The following is a 17,109-nucleotide window of genomic DNA, read 5'->3' as shown; positions in this document are numbered from 1 at the left end:
CTACTTCGTATCTTGGTCGGCCTCACAGGTGAGTTGTAGCCTGCCCCATCTGATTTATGGAGAGTGTCTGACTGCATTCTGGACTTGTTGTTAATTAATCCATGGATACCGATACACAAATTCACTCCTATGGGTAATGTAGTCTTCAGTGCACCGACCATGCATGTTTTTGGCATGTGTGAGAAAACTGGAATACCTGGAGAAAACCCATGCAAGCAAGGGGAGGATAAGAAAACACCACAAAGGCGGGGCTCAATTTTTACTTGGGTCCACACAAATGTGAGGCAGCCAGCTAGCTGCCAGTATTTTAAACATTTTCATAAAATTAGATATTCTTATTTTAATGAGAAGGTTTTTTTTTTTTTTACCCCAGAGGTATTTAAGGGGCTGGGTTCGAAGGTCTGGGTTAGATGTGCTCACCAGGCATCCACAGGCACAATGGTAACAATTATTTTTACTTTTTCTTCTGTAAAACAAATCTAATTATACACTTTGCAACATTGTTATATTTCTAAGTCTCGCAATTAATATGAGAGTGATTTGTTTTATATATACTGTATGTTTATACACACACACAAGCTCGCACAAATGCACGTGGAGATCTGGAGAATGAGAATGTTCAATGTTAAATGTTCAACATGGTCACTTTTGGCAGGTCCCGTCCTCACCCTAATTTCTGCTAGCATGTCTGCCAAATATTTAATATTATGATGTAGAATACAGCGTTTAACGTTTGTGTTTAAAGTCTACAAAAATAGCCCAGAGCGAAGTTAAATGTTCACGTTATTTAGCCAGAGCACTCAAGTATGTACAGTTTTGCCTGTTTTTGTGAGACCTATGTAGAGCTTAGACTACACTGATGAATGAGGTGATGTTTTGAAACAGTGACAGTTGAAGATAAACACCAACGGAATTTCAAGGGGCCATTTTTTGTAGCTTATGATGCTCCCTCGTTCTTCCATCACGCTACTTATTTGTGCCATTTCCACTCAAGCTAAGGTTCTCTCCTCAGCCCTCCTGGCATTCACTCATGGTCTTTTACAAAAAAGATGAAAACCAAGTGGCCATCCTTGAGGCTGAGAGGTCCTCGAACACTGAAAAGATATGATTTGTACCCACACAATCGCAACAAAATTTGTAATGGAGAGCAGAAGCATTCATTTATCGTCATGCTGGGTTCACGCTTTAAAGCACCTGCTGGGGACCAAAATGTCACAGGAGCCACGTATATGTGAATGCACATACAGTACAGCATGTGTCCGGAGGGGTTTAAGTTTCAAGTAACACTTGTCCAAAAGTGCCAATAATTCCGTTTCCACTTATCAAGTCTGTGTCTCTCTCTTTGCCACTCAGAAGTGCTGCTCATCCAGGCCTCCATCCATTCTTTCTTTCACCAAAAGAGAACAAAGCAACCATTTAGACCCAATTATTCTAATTCCCGTCAATTTAGCCACAATGAACCCAATGTTTTCAGGTGTTTGTCCATTCATCATCTGATTCGCTGTTGATTTTCCTCAACTGCGAAGCCAAAGCGCATCATCAGTGAGTCTTCACACTGTGTTGAATTCAAAAGGAATGACCCCGCTTTCTTGTCTCCTTTCCTCTCTCATCGCTTTCTTCCAGTGGAGGGAAAATGTAAGATAGCCATGAACGTTACCGGTATACACTGAAATCTCTCCATACTTTGTAGCCTCTTTTTTTTTCGTAGTAGTGACCGCACGTTTCTATTCATAGCTTTACTATGACGTAGCTAGCCAACGACTGCAGTCCTCACTTGTAGATCAACTCTTAGTATAAAGGGGTGGAAAAATCACTACAAGATTTATTTACATCATTAATGAACAGCCCAAAAAGTCTAATCATTTAAATCCTACAGTTTTTTATTGTTGTTGTCATTTCTACAACATTTTATCTAATTCATTTCAATGCAGTGTTCTATTAGAGATCTGGTAGTGGCATTTTTCACCCTTAAGTGTTTAGATTTCAGCATGAATGTGTCTGAATCTAAATAACTTGACTGTAAATGCTTACAGAATGGAGATAACTTTATTTTTCCTCTCTATTATCCTTCCCTATTTTCCCTTACTTCTACTTCTCTGATGCTTTCCTTCTTTCTTCTTCTGTTTACCCAAAATACTTTTCTTGGAATATCTTATTCTGTCTCAACTGTCTCCTGATCTTTTTCTGGATTCTACCTGTAATTACTTTCCCTTTCTTACTTTCTCTGCCTTTCCTCCAAATTTTCTCCCATATTTACCTCTTGGGCTTTCCTATCTGTTGCTTCTGTCGTCTTTCCCTACTTCTGTCCTCTTTCCCTTTCCATTTTTTTCCCAGTGGGAGGAGATCAGTGGAGTGGATGAGCACTATACGCCCATCAGGACTTTCCAGGTGTGCAATGTGATGGAGTACAGCCAGAACAATTGGCTTCGCACCAACTGGATCCCTCGTCAGTCAGCCCAGAAGATCTATGTCGAACTGAAATTTACACTGAGGGACTGCAACTCCATCCCATTAGTCTTGGGGACTTGCAAAGAGACCTTCAACCTACTCTACCTGGAGACGGATGAAGACCAAGGTAGTCACTTCCGAGAACACCAGTTCTCCAAAATTGACACCATTGCTGCAGATGAAAGCTTCACTCAAATGGACCTTGGCGACCGCATTCTGAAACTTAACACTGAAGTTCGTGAAGTGGGCCCCATGACCAAGAAAGGCTTCTACCTGGCATTCCAGGACGTGGGTGCCTGTGTAGCTTTAGTCTCTGTGAGGGTTTATTTTAAAAAGTGCCCAAACACAGTGAGGAATCTGGCCTCCTTTCCTGATACAGTCCCCATCGACTCCCACTCACTGGTTGAGGTGAAAGGTTTATGTGTCAATAACTCGAAAGAGGAGGAGCCTCCGCGAATGTACTGCAGCACAGAGGGCGAGTGGCTTGTGCCTATTGGAAAATGTCTGTGCAATCCAGGCTATGAAGAAAGGAGCAACACCTGTCAAAGTAAGAATAAACATTTTTTTTAATCTTGCATGCATTCATCACTCATTGTTTCATTGCGTCTGTCAGTACTATTTATTTTCTTTTATAAATTCTTCAACCCATCTTTATGACACACACAGTGCCTTACCGGTATATCATGGAAATATTGAATGTCATTTGAGGGACTTTTACCACATATTCAGATGTGTTTGATGTGCATATTTTCACTCCCCACATCTGTCAACGTATAACCTTTATGACATAAAATGTGCAATCTTTGTTTTAAGTTGATCCATGTGCATCTTGTGTGTGTTGAGTCTTCAAAAGAACCCAAGAAAACCATAGTAGGGGTGGATGAATCAGAAGTCAGTCACATGCTTATTTTTCCATTAATGCATGATGTGTTATCCAGGTCTTGGCTGTAGTGTTCAGTGCACGGTAGTTTGATAGTAAGCCACTCTGTGTCACATCATTAACTTTGAGGAGATCTGAACCAGAAGACCAAGAATGGAAGTGATAATGCAGATGAGAGGAGAGGGTTGGAGTGTGGATGGTAAAATATGAAATAGCTGTGGTGGTGGTTGTGGGTGTCTGTGGGGACATGAGTGAGTCGGCATTAAATCAAGTCTGGAGATATTCACTTTTGCTGCGAAATATATTGACATCCTGGAATTGGTTACCAACTATCCTGCTGCATAATTTTTGGTCTAAGGTTTGCTTAGGTCATGATCATACACATTATGCAGAAGATTGATTGTTGTTGTCATTTGGTCGCAGTAGAAAAAGTACACAATGAGCCCTGGTAATTTTTTGTAATGGTTCTGTCTGTATATATTCATTTTAACCCAGTGTCTATTTCACATTTCCCCATCTTTCCAAACCCAGAACCTCTTTATATGATGCAGATATGCTAACCAACATTACATTTTACAAATACTGAAAATATGAATCTCTTTGTAATCGTCCCATCATGACCAAACAACCAAGAGAATTCAGTGGATCCGAAATGTACTGACGATGTTATGACATCTTATTCACCAACTTTAAATCTAATGTCTTGTCTCATTTTAAAGTACAATGTTAAAAAAAACCCATTGCCGAAAAAATATATCATAATAATGAACAGGAACACATGCATTTTGTCCAGAAACATGTACTATTGTATCAAGTTCAAACTACTGTGAGTACCATAATGCATGCATCTCTTATTTAGAGTCAGCTGCTCACAAGATATCCCTGATCTGACGTCTAAAACATTTAAACAACAGTTACTGGGTATTTTGACATCTTGAAACAAAATTAAAGCTTCATATCAATTAATGTCAATTTTTTCAGCGCTAACACAACGTTTGAAACCCAATGATGATCTTACGCCCATTCATCACTCGTGTCTCCAATCTCACTATTTACAAAGGCCTTGATATCTACTTTTCCCATAATAGTTTTGGAGATTTTGAGATTACACATATCTTGCAACTTCTTGTTTAATTCATGCTCCTCCGGTTGATGCATGTGTTTACATTTTTTTTTTTTTTTTTAATGAAAGCCAAAAGTGCTTGCAGATGCAGCATGCGCTATAAAACCCTAAGCTGTCTTCGATGTGGCTGGCAGCAGTGGTTTATGTCATTCTATATGTTCTGCTCCAGAATATTAATGTGTTCCAAGCAGATGCTTGTGCATTAGCTTGTCCTCCATGACTGTTAATGTTCATCTTGTACGGCGAGAAAATCACAGCTTTTTCATCATATCTGGTTGCAAATGCTTGCACATGTTTATGCACTTTCTGCTTACCAGAACCAGGCTCGTTGTTAATTAAAGATCAAAGACAGTGTCACGGGTTGAAACCCTGCTGGTGAGGCAGAGGGAACTTCTTTTCTGTGACGGCGGACTCAGTCCTCATGGTTTATTATCACTATCATTAGGGTATCCTGTATTAACAAAATGTCAAAAGATAAAGAAAACAAATGTATGCTTGTTCTCTTCTGATAAATGAAGATTATCTTGAGTTGCTGATGACGTTTAGAAAACAGACATTGACCCACCAAACACATTAATCTTTGACCTTGGTTATGACCTACGACTGCTGAAATATGATTAGAACACTTCTAATAGTATGCCTGCTCTAACAACATACATTGATGTACAGTAATAGCAAATGTTAATAGTGCAAGGTACATAACATGCTTAGGATACTTCGACTTTTTCCCATCTATATAAATGTGTATTTAAATGCTTTATGCTAACAAACACCGTCTTGTAGCCAAAGGCAACCCCTTGAGCCAATCAGCCTTCTTTCACTTCCGAACTCTCTGAGTTGTGTGAATGTTTGGATGTACTGGACAATCTCTTATTGAATTCAGAGTGCTCTAATGGACTCTAATAAGGTCTTATGTTACTCTGGAGTGGGACAGCTGCATCAACAGGCCCCTGCATCCCCCACGTGCAGCCACCACGGGCCCCAGAGCACAGCTCACTGCCCAGAACCTCTGTGTTAACAGACAGATGGGTGTATGGGGTTAGGTCACCTTACAGACTGATAACAGGGACGGAGGACACATATTTACCAATGCAGCAGAAAGCTAAAACTGATAAATCCAAGCATGTGTACACCATATATTATCCACAGACAGTATTAGTGCCAGTATCAAAAGCAAAGGCTGGAGCAACCAAACACTAGCAGCAAGTGGCTACAGCGAAAGACTGGCAAAGCCTCCCCAGGGAGGGAATGCCGATTTTGTCAGGCAGTCAGTGGTGAAACGATTTTTCACCCAAGTATTGATAATTAACTGTCAGTTAAAATTGTAAACCGATAACTTTTTCCAAGTATTTCGAGTATTTACACATCTTATAGATTGGAATTTAACACAACGTGACGGTAGTAATGCTAGTAATCTTTTTGTGAAACAACTTAAATCAAAACTGAAAGTCCACACTTGATTCATATTGATATTATCTTATTTCAAATCAATGTAGCAGTGTGTGAAGTCAGAATCCTGAAAAAACAAATTGAAATACTTTTGTAAACCTTCGTGCAGTCTTATCTTGCACCCGCACAAACAAAAGTTCAGCTAAGAGCTCAACTGTGTAACTGGGTCATTATTGAATTGTAAAGATTTCTGTCACAGACTGTTGCATGTGAATGGTTTTTTGTGTTGGTGAGTCAAACAACTCTTTTTTTGAATATTACATGTTTTGTTTTTCATCAGGGCTGTTGCATTAATGCAGTATCTTCCATCAACCAACACCTCTGGTGTGGTGAGAGAGGGGCCAAGTGAGAACATTAGAGGGGTTTTCTGTGTTTACACAGACACAAAAGTGTTTTAAGGGACTCAGTAGAGTATGCTTGTGTTATAATCTTGTATGTGTGTGCAAATTTCTATGGCTAGTGTGAACTGTTTATGGAAACAAGATTTTTTTTTCCTGCGGTGCCATTACAAATGAGCGTTATCCACTGAAATAGAACACCATGAGCAGTCTACAATTATCAGAATGTGTGCGCAAGCATGTTTCTCCATGTGTGACCAGTGGTACAGAATAGAGGCTGAATGGTGCGAGTGGATTTTGATATTTCATCATTCGTATCACAGATGACGATCTCTTGGGATCGTAGCATGTGAGCGGACGCGACGGTGGTCGTCAGATTACTGTATGTTTTGAGAATAGCCTTTCCATGGAGAATGTGGAGCCAGATCTAATCGACCTTAGTCAGTCTTTCATCTGTCATTAGAACAAAATGCAGCAGGTGAAGCGACTCCTGTCTACCATCACTGTGAAATTCCTCTGACTTTAATTTGATCCTAAAACAGCAAACGGATGTCTGTAAGTAGTGTGTGTGTGTGTGTGTGTGTCTGTGCATGCTCATGTATATGCACTTTGCAAATGCAAGCAGCTGCCCGGTCGCATGTTGATGAGAGGACAGAGTTTACGTTAAGATACATAATACCTAAACCAGGCAGCTCTGCTATTCAGGCTTATAACAAACAACATCAATACAGTAAAAATAAATCATTAAATAAAACAGAAAAGTTTGTAATACAACAATCAATTATTGACTTGGTAGAGTGAAGGTACACGTTTCGTTAGTATTCTGGTACGGTAAGTATAATGTTTATTTCTTGTTGTCACTACGATAATTTTCTGTTTCACGCTGTAATTTTAATCTAAAACCCAAAAATCGTAATCTTCACATTTTCCTGTTTTGATGTAGATCAGTGGGCTTGATCAAATTGTAGCGGCATTGGGGAAGCGACACATTTAGAGATTATTTTGCTCCACTTGGTTTATTAATGCTGCTGTCCGTTGACAGCTGGGATAGGCTCCAGCACTCCCCGCGACCCTCGTGAGGATAAGTGGCGAAGAAAATGGATGGATGAGTATATATATATATATATATATATATATATATATATATATATATATATATATATACATATATATAAAATCACATAGCATGGATATTTTCTCTCTGGTGACTCTATTATTAATAGTCATTGTGCTGCTTAAATGAAGGACATCAGAGCATTCTGATGAGTTTTATGGCCTGATTTATTCTACTAAGTTCCCAAACAGGAGGCGCTAAATTGGATGTGAGCTCACTCTACCATATTGGGTGCGCTGTTGGCAACAGGTGTAAAAGTGATGAAGATGGCTATATTTTAAAGAGGGTTTTGTGTTTTACCAAGGCAAATTTGGGAGAGTAACGCAAGCTCAAAATTAAGTTTGAAGAGATGGAATTGAAACTGGTAAAAACTCTGTTTTGTTTGATTTAACTTGTGCCCATCCTGCGTAGCATTGCATTTAAACTTGAAACAACTCACCTGAAAAAGCCCTCTGGGAGAGGCCAGTAGCAGAAAATTACTACAGAGCACTGAAATGACCCAGACACATGCAAATCCTGACTTGAAAATTTTCCAATCCAATTCAGCCCTCAGGGATACTCAACATTTTTTGGAACTGAGAGCTACTGCTCTGCTATTGATGAATATGAATGGGTACCAGTGTGATGCACACAAAGTAGTATATTGGTACAAATGGCCTTAAAATATTGTCCATCTGTCCATTTTTTGAGCCGCTTATCCTCACAAGGATCACTGGAGTGCTGGAGCCTTTCCCAGCTATGATCGGGCAGGAGCCGGGGTACACCCTGAACTACAGTAGTTGCCAGCTAATCGCAGGGCACTTAGAGACAGACAGCAGTCGCACTCAGAATAACACGTAGGGCCAATTTGGAATGTCAAATTAATTTTGCATGTTTTTGGGATGTAGGAGGAAACCGGAGTGCCCTGATAAAGCCCACGCAGGTACGGGTAGAACACACTAACTCCACACGGCCTGGGTGGGGATGTGAAATCCTGTCTTCAGAACTGTGAGGCCAACACTCTAACCAGTTGCATCCCCAAGCCGCACCTTAAACTATTATGTATATTATTCATATTATATGTAGTGAATAAATATAACCTGACATGACATTTATTTGCCTCTGATTTTCATGTGATAATCTCCAAATTTAAAAACAATTCTAATTATAATAACACCAATTCTACAAGAATAACCACAGCTACTACTACTAATACTACTACTAATACTAATAACATGTAAATTGAAACCCATGTCATCTTTATTTTTCCAAAACAGCTTGCCAGCTAAACAATTGTGTCTGGTTTCTATAAAATCACATTATTGTCCCTTCTTTATTCCCCTAGAAAGTCTGGCTTTGTTTGTATTGACCGTTATATAACCGCTCGCCCCTCGAGAACATGTCATCTCTGCTCACACATGAGTGTGCATCTGTAGAGTTACATATCTGTGTTGTAGCCTTTATTTTTATACCTTCGCTGAATAAACTGAGCAATTGTTCCCTGTTCCAGCAGCACTCAGCTACACATGATACTTTTACTACTGGTAATGTTTTTTTTACTGTTTGCTGACCAGGCTGAGCTGTTTTGCTCTATGTGGTTGAATGCAGCGTTATTTAATACTACCCGTTGACATCCAGCAGAGTGCATACATATTTTCAACATAGTCATTCATATCAAATCATCAAATTGCACTGTATATGGCTTTTTGTTTTTGTAAATGAAGTGCTATCCATGATATGGCTGTGTTCTAGGATCGTCTTCCATTGCATCCGTCTTCTCCTGCCCTGTCACTTTAGTTTAGGATGAAGGCTTTCTCTGGTGCAGCCTTTTGGCTGGTTACTCCCTGGAATGTAGCCACTTTGGAACTAAGAAAGCGAAGAAGAGGTGAGAAGAAAGGACATACTTGGTATTGTGTGCTCCAGTTAGAGAGGTTTTGTATCATGATGTTATCACTGCATTGTGAAACACTTAAAAAAATGTATAAAACAAAGCAGGAAAGTGAGCATGTAACGGATTGAGGATTATTTTTCATATGAAGCAAACACAAAGAAGAGTAAGCCGAAATAGATTCTCACGACTACAAACTTCTCGCTCTAACAGAGTGAACCCCTCCTGCTTTCATTTGACTTTTCAGGACTCCTACATAGGCTTGATGTATACAAAAAGCTAATTACAAAGCCTGGTGAGGGGCCTGCAGTAATCATACCACTCCATTTCACAGCAGCCTGGAGGAAAGTCTGACTGGGGAGGGGAAGCAAAAAAAAAAAAAAAAAAGCGAAGAAGGAAAAGAAGGGATTGTGGAAAACGTAAAAAGAGAGAAACAAGATGATGAGTGTGTAGTTAATTAGGGACACTATTAATTGAAAACAGCAATTGAATAAGCAAGGCAACTCAGCAATAATTGTGACCGCTGTAGCATGGACAGATATTTGTGCGTGTGTGTGTTCTTGTGTGTCTGCATGCATGCGAGCCTGCGTATTTGTGTGTGGTGGAGAACGAGAGGGCCAGAAAGTTAACATAAAACATACATTCATATGCTCATCGTTGGTGGAGTTAAACATTGCCTGATTATAAGAGTCCTTATAATATGGGAATGGACCCATACCATGTTCAGTGTTCTGCTATAACTAAGTTGATCATTCGCAAGACCGCTACACAGCGGAACAGAGTAGAGGGAATATATGCCTGTGTGTGTAGTTGTATCCTGTCTGTGTGCATCGCTGCTCAGTGTGTGTTCAAGTAGTAGATGTTTAAAGGTTTAAAATCACCACAGCTATGCTAGTTTCCGTTAGCCCATCTGTGGCTTCTCACATTCTATCTTCTTCTTCTATGTTAACATGAAGCTTAACATATTATGTTGTTATATGAAATTACATGGTTTGATTGAATATTTAACCTCTAATGTTTGATAGGCTATTTGTTTTATGTGTAGGGTTAGGTTAAGGGTTAGTGAGTTAGTGAGTGAAAAATAATTTGCTTGGAGCAAGTAGGTTTAATATTGGCTCGAGAGACTGAGAACAGGTTCTAAGGAATATTTTGAAAAGTATAATTTAATTAATTTATGTTTTGCTAAAATGTAAGTGTGTGATGGGGCAAATCTATGAAAAAAATACATAAATATGAACGATTTTTTAATATTTTGGGTTTTTTTTTTCCCTATTGCTGTTGGATCTGGAAAGTGTCCCCGTTTGTAAGGCGGCCAATGAGGAAGCCGTCGCCACGGATGCAAGGAGTGTTTGTCCATTTGTGGCATGATTGCCTGTTGTGGTCATCTTTATGGGGCTTCCACTGCAAGGAGGGGGTGACGGGTAAGCCTGTCACCCTGGGGCCCGAGTAATGTTGGGACTTCAAAGGTGCTGGTAACCACAGGTTCAGGAATTCAACTTAACTCACGGGAACAAACACACACAAATGGACACATGTTCGTATATACACGCACACACATACACATTGAAAGCACAGATACTGTTGATGTGGGGTGTTTATTTGTTGAAGAGGCCTGGCCGGTTAACAGGACCACTTCCCAGTGGTCATTCTTCGTGTGCAAGCGTGTGTGTACAAGGACTCGATGCATGTGGTTTGGTGTCTTTTGCAGATTCAAGAAAAGATACGAAATAAGACACTGTTTTGTGTATGAATGTTGGGATGTAAACCACATATGCAATTGATGGGTGTGGAACTTTTCCTGACTTGGATTTTAGAGTGTGTGTGAACAAATATCTTGTGTGTGTTTGCAGTATATCTGGGTGGCCTTGCAGTGACAGCAGGATGAGCAGCAGATTGTGGGAAATGTGTGTTTACTGACACTGGATGTTTGGAAACACATGTAATGTAACAGAGAAGTCAATCCATTACTTTGTGACAGTAATAAGGAAGGAGGGAGAGGGTGTCATATGGAGAGAAAGATCAATAGTTAAAAGACCACTAGTGAAACTCCCAAAAGCATGTTTTAACACTTCTGCTGTTAGGTCAGCAGATAGTGACATGCAGTATTATACTTTAAAATGATTGTTCCTTTGTTTTTCTCAAACACCCTATATTGTCTTTAGATGTAGATTTAATAAAATACAATACAATGAAATAAATATTCACCACGAAAGTCCCAGGATATTTTCCCCTCGAGATTAGGGTATGCTATTGTAGTTGCGCTGTATAGTATATTGCTTTTTGATGGTTCTATATAATAGATAATATAAAAAGATGAAATTAAATAGCTGCCTGAAGAGATATATATGGATAGATGAGATTACCCACTTGTTTGATAAAACATGTTATTTCTTCATCTATAGAATGCCATAGATTAAGCCAAAAAATGCCGCTGTGAATGCACTTCATTTTGTACCCAGTACACATAGAGTCTGTAAAAATAATGTTATCTTTGCCGCACTGGCAATATGTCATTATATTGCTTTCTACTACCATATAAATATGCTAGTTTTGTTTGATACTTTTCTGAAGAGATGTTTCTTTCACTTGCACTATTCCTTTAAATAATGTGACCAATATTTTAGAAAACAACATTCTCTACAACAGCTTGACAACTACACAACCACAATAACAAACATACTTGCCAAGTGATCAAATAATATCTGACTTCCTCAAAGCACATTTTGAAAAAAATAGTACTTGTGCTTAATCTCATTAGATTGTGTGGGTTTCCTATGCAGTGACCAGTGTGTACGTAGAAAAAACTCATTACTTAAATAGTCATCCTGTGTAAAGCACATTATCCTTCAGATTCATCTGGGTGCCGCATCTGTCAAGTATTTTACGAATCTAAACAGCTCCTTTCGACATATATGGTAACATTGTGAGTAAATGTCAGGAGCGCATGTCAGTGTACAGCTGCAATTCTGTGAAGGTAGCTGCCAGCCACATACCGTAAATGTCTGTTTGCACCAGACGTCTAATCTCACTGCGCTGCTTTGTCACAGATGCAAGCGTGACAAGAATTTCCACAAACTCTTCAATGACAGCCAAGCATCTGTTTTCACTGGAAATAATTGCTATTGCTCAGCTCCATCTCTTTCTCTTTTTCCCATATTAAAGCAAAAGAAATGACAACAGCTCTACTTATCTCTCCTGACGACTTACACCAGCAGTTTCAATACATTTCTTTATGATGTCACACTTTGTAACGCAGACTCTCGCTATCACAATGTCACAGCATGTCACTTGTCTGGGCCAAGTAGCATGCTTTCATTCTGGGAAGGCAGGAACAGTGTAGGAGTGTTTGGTCTGGCTGAAGTTTTTGCTTTATTCTTTCAGTCATGTTTGGTTTATTGAAGACTCTAAGTTGACCGTAGGTATGAATATGACCGGCGTCGCCACGCCTCTCGGTCCTCGTCAGCTGGGATAGGCTCCAGCAAACCTCCGCGCTCTCGTGAGGATAGGTGACACAGAAGATGGATCGGTGGTCGATCAGAACTCATTCTTGTCTTAGTCAGCTGCACGTCTTTCACTCATGTTATATGATTTCATTAGAGAAACAAAGTTGTTTTTATGGGATTTTTTTCCTCACTGATGTACTGAAGCAGGGCTGATGTAAATCAATCAAATATCATTGCCATTTATATACTGTATCAATTCTAATATTATACATGTACTATTGCACTTATTAAATCAGTTGTAGCACAGCTCACTCCATTTTGTGACCACAGGCTGCAACTTGCAACTTTTTGATGTATGCAAAATAGGAAAGTGTTTACATTGAACAGTTTATGAACAGCCAAATAGTCTTTTGGTTCCACTTTACCATTGCAAGTGTATCTGCTGTACCTGATATTTCACCCTTGCGTTTATTGTTTATGTTTCATTGATTAATTTGTGTCATCATCTTACACTCAGGGTGATCTGTATCTACATGGTATTGTACTACTGGTATGCATACTTCATGCATTTGCTCCCACGATGGGTTGTGCAGGACTACCTAATATTATGGTTTGTGATATACTCCTTTTACTGTGCGTATGTGAGCCAGAAGAGGGATCTCAGTACTGTTAGCCCTGGCAGAGCTAAATTTAACATCAATCTGGCATTTCCACCAATTTATCCTAGTTACTTGTGCCGTTCTTTGTGCCGGCACTGTCTCAATTTAGGGGCTAAAATTATCTTTTTGTTCTTTCAAGAAACTTTTTTTTTTCTCTCAACGATCAGCCTGTGGGATTGATGTAACATCCAAAAGACTGAAGATTGACTTAAATTGAGCCTGTACACTATCAGAAATCTTACTTGCTGATCAAATTCAAGTCTTAGCTTGGTCCATTGTCTCTCCAAAGTTTATGATCTTTTAAAAGCGCTTCTGCACTGTCATCCCTGAGCTGGACAGGATAATGTCTTCTATTTTATTTCTTTTTTTTAAACTTCTTTTTCATACTTTTTCAAGACAATCAGAATATTTACTGTTAAAACTGCTCAAAGGAAAATATTCCACCACTTATTTGTGTGGTCAAGCCGGTGAAAGACAGAGAGAGAGAATATAAAGGCACAGTTTAAGTGGAAGCGACACATCTGTCAATATACTGCATTCAAGTCATTAGTAAAGTAGTGGTGGTGAGGACAAGAAGACAATGTGCTTATCTCTCCACGAAGGAATTTGCAACACCTACATACACTGACACACACATTCTGTGGTTGTGTATTTTTTTTGACAGCAACAAGTGAGGGTGTTGTGCACATTTTCTTACCAATTTGTGATATCTGTTGGTTAGTGAGTGACACACAATTTCACAGACTCTTCTTGCAAAATAGCACGTGCTGGTTTTAACAGTTTTGAATGGGATTCCAGTTTGTTTTTAAGGGGCCTTTCAGACAACTTGACTGTTGTGGCACATTTTCAGTCAAGTTAACTGAAAACTGACACTTTGGAAATGAGTCACCGGTCTCTATACTATGTATACGTGAGAGATGTGCAGGGAGAACATTTGGGCTCAGTTAAGCTTTCTGGTTTGGGAAGTGACCCAAGTAGATCCTGGGGCATGAAATGTCTCAAAAGAACATACTGTGATTCAGAAACCTAATACCACCTAATACTGTGTTTGGATTTGAGAAAATGGTGAGTTAGGAACCATGTTGATCACATTTTAAGTTTTTTGTCTGCTCTGTTTTAATGCAATATTAGCTATTACTGCTATTATACCGGTCTAAAAGTAAAGAATAACCCTTACACTTGCCTTGTGTATTGCATTGCGCACGGCAAGAAGTTTTGGTCACACCTACTACAGTCGTTCTCTTTCTTGGGTTGAAAACAAGTTAGGTATTGTTAAATATGGTTTCATACCATAAAAAATGATGTGCTGATGGAGCAGTTTGTTACTAGAAGACATTTTGGGAGGAATACAGTGTGTTGTTTTTTTTTTTTTTTTTGCTATCAACAAAACCAACAATTAATTTTCTGTACAGCTTATCCTCATTTGGATCTTGTGAGTTGGAGCAAAAAAAAAGATGTATATATATATATATATATATATATATATATATATATATATATATATATATATATATATATATAGCTAATGAAGTCCTAATGCAGAAAAATTCTACTCAAGCTGAAAAGTGTCTAAATGATCCCTACGCTTTGCACTTACTAAAGATTGAAGGAAAAGCTCCCTGCCCACTGGTTTCTTACACACCTCACACGTCTCTGTCCACTTGTAAGAGGCTGAGCAGTGACATTTACCCTCAGCCGTAGCGCTTGACTTGGAAATGGTGTCTGATGGAATGACGTGCCCTCTAGTGTGTGTCTTTGCGTGCACAACTGTGGTAGTGGGTCACTTGCGTGCGAGCTACATCGTGCTCTATATGCATATAAGTCCATGTGAGTTTGTGTGTGCTGATTAAAAGCGGTCAGGCCTCAGCGATCAGGCCTTTAACTGCCCCGCAGTCTGAATGCCAAACACAACCGAGCATGCTCAGTGCAGCCAAGCATGGTGACTGGAACATGGACGACCTTAAAGGCCTGCAGCTGTGTGGATGTTTGGGTGTGCGTCTTTCCTCATCTCTGGCTTGGCCTTTAGTCTCCCCTTTGACCATGCACCGCATTCTTAAGCATTTATGTTTGTCTTGAAATTGCTCCTTACTGATTGCTATCAACTATACAAAACACACCAGTGACTGTAATGTTACCTAATGCACTTCCGGAATTATGAATAAATCAAAGCTCACTTAGATGTGTGCGCTTGCCAATATTTTGCAATGGAATGTATAGTTCAGGTACATGCATGAGCATTAGCATCAGATATGTGGGATATTAAGTGTTATATCTATCCATCCATCCTTTCATCAATCCATCATCCATCCATTTTCTGAGCCACCTATCCTCACAAATGTAACAAGGGTGCTGGAGCCAATCCTAGCTGTCAATGGGCAGGAGGCAGGGTACACCCTGATCTCGTTGCCAGCCAACCGCAGGGCACATGGAGACAGACAACAGTTGCACTCATAATCACATCTAGGGATGATTTAGAGTCTCCAATGAATGCCTCCTTTGGGGATGTGCCTGGAGAAAACCCACACATCTATGTTTCAATTCCACGTGATATACTCACACTACCTTTGCGATTGACCACTAGACCGTGATCAACGTATTGGGCACACCTGAATCAAATGACGGACGGGATGGTTGATAGGTTGATGTCTTTTTTCTTTTTTTTTACGCCGTCATGCAATCAACCAATACTCGCAATCGACACATTGAGCACCCCTGGTCTAGAGGTTCTGGGTTTGCATCTCGGCTGAGGATATTTGTAGGTGCAGTTTGCATGTTCACTCTCTCCTTATGTGGGTTTTCTCTGGATACTTTGTGTCAATGGTCTGCCAGTAAGTTCTCACCGCTCTCTCAATGGACAATGTATCTGGTTATAGAGCCACACACACAGATTTAGAATTCATATAACAAGAAATTAATTGACCACAAATTAGAGTTAAGTGGTGTGAATGTGAGTGTAAATTGTTGTTTTTTGATAGATGTGCACTGCAATTGAATGGCAACCAGTCCAGTGTGTATTCTACTACTACTACTACTTGTACTCTGAGGACAAGTGGTAACGAAAAGGAAAGTATAGATAGATCACTTTAAAGACTCAAATCAAGATGTGAATGGCTAACATCTTTTGAATTGTATCCATTTTGTTTTCAATTCATTGTCTCCGCAAACAAACTCTTTATAAGAGAGATCGTCATTCAAAGGGGTTTGTATTACTTGCAAATACCACCGTTACATGTCATCAAAGAATGTGTACAATCACAAATGCACAGCTGCTAACATTGCGCTGTCTTCTTCTTCTTCTTCTGCTAACATTGCGCTGTATTTGTGTGAATGCGCTTCCTGTCAGATAATAGTGCATTACTTATACCAGGACAAAAGATGTAACCTTTAAAGGTTCTGGGACACAGAGCAGATGAGCACTGACCTTTCTTACAAATTACACACACTCACGCACGTATTTTCCCTCCCAGAAACGCAGACACACACACACACATACTTGCATGGGAGAAATCTGGAGAAGAAAGGACAAAAAAGGCAGACAGCAGTGTCCAACAAAATTACTTTACTCATCATCCACAGATTTCCCACCTCCAATTCATTTCCACTCATTTCTCCCTGTTCAGATACATGGCAGCAGGTATTTGTCAAGGTGAAGGGAGCATGACCCACGGCCGTGATGCACGCGACCGGTTTTCCATTCCTTCCACTCTGCTTGTCTTTTTTTTTTTATGGTTCCAATTTCAACACAGGAAGGTAATGCCAAAGTGGAATTTTTTTTCCAAACTTTGGAG

General features: G+C 39.6%; 1 protein-coding gene across 9 annotated transcripts in view; it reads left to right on the top strand.

Annotated features, from left to right (window-relative positions):
• The window catches only part of epha3 (eph receptor A3), an 87,589-nt gene that overhangs the window by 12,215 nt on the left and 58,265 nt on the right, over positions 1 to 17,109 (top strand). For all 9 annotated transcript variants that reach the window (XR_009798063.1, XM_061840988.1, XM_061840983.1 and 6 more), the window contains one exon: positions 2,335 to 2,995. Coding sequence is in view for 8 of the 9 variants with exons in the window: in XM_061840988.1 (XP_061696972.1) it covers positions 2,335 to 2,995 (661 nt within the window). In the remaining variant the exon portion in view is untranslated. The remainder of the gene's footprint in view (positions 1 to 2,334; positions 2,996 to 17,109) is intronic.

This window comes from Syngnathoides biaculeatus, chromosome 14 (genome assembly GCF_019802595.1).
Source record: "Syngnathoides biaculeatus isolate LvHL_M chromosome 14, ASM1980259v1, whole genome shotgun sequence".
In the NCBI taxonomy this organism is placed as follows: domain Eukaryota; kingdom Metazoa; phylum Chordata; class Actinopteri; order Syngnathiformes; family Syngnathidae; genus Syngnathoides; species Syngnathoides biaculeatus.
Note: the sequence above shows the minus strand (reverse complement) of the source record. Positions and strands in the feature narration are given on the sequence as shown.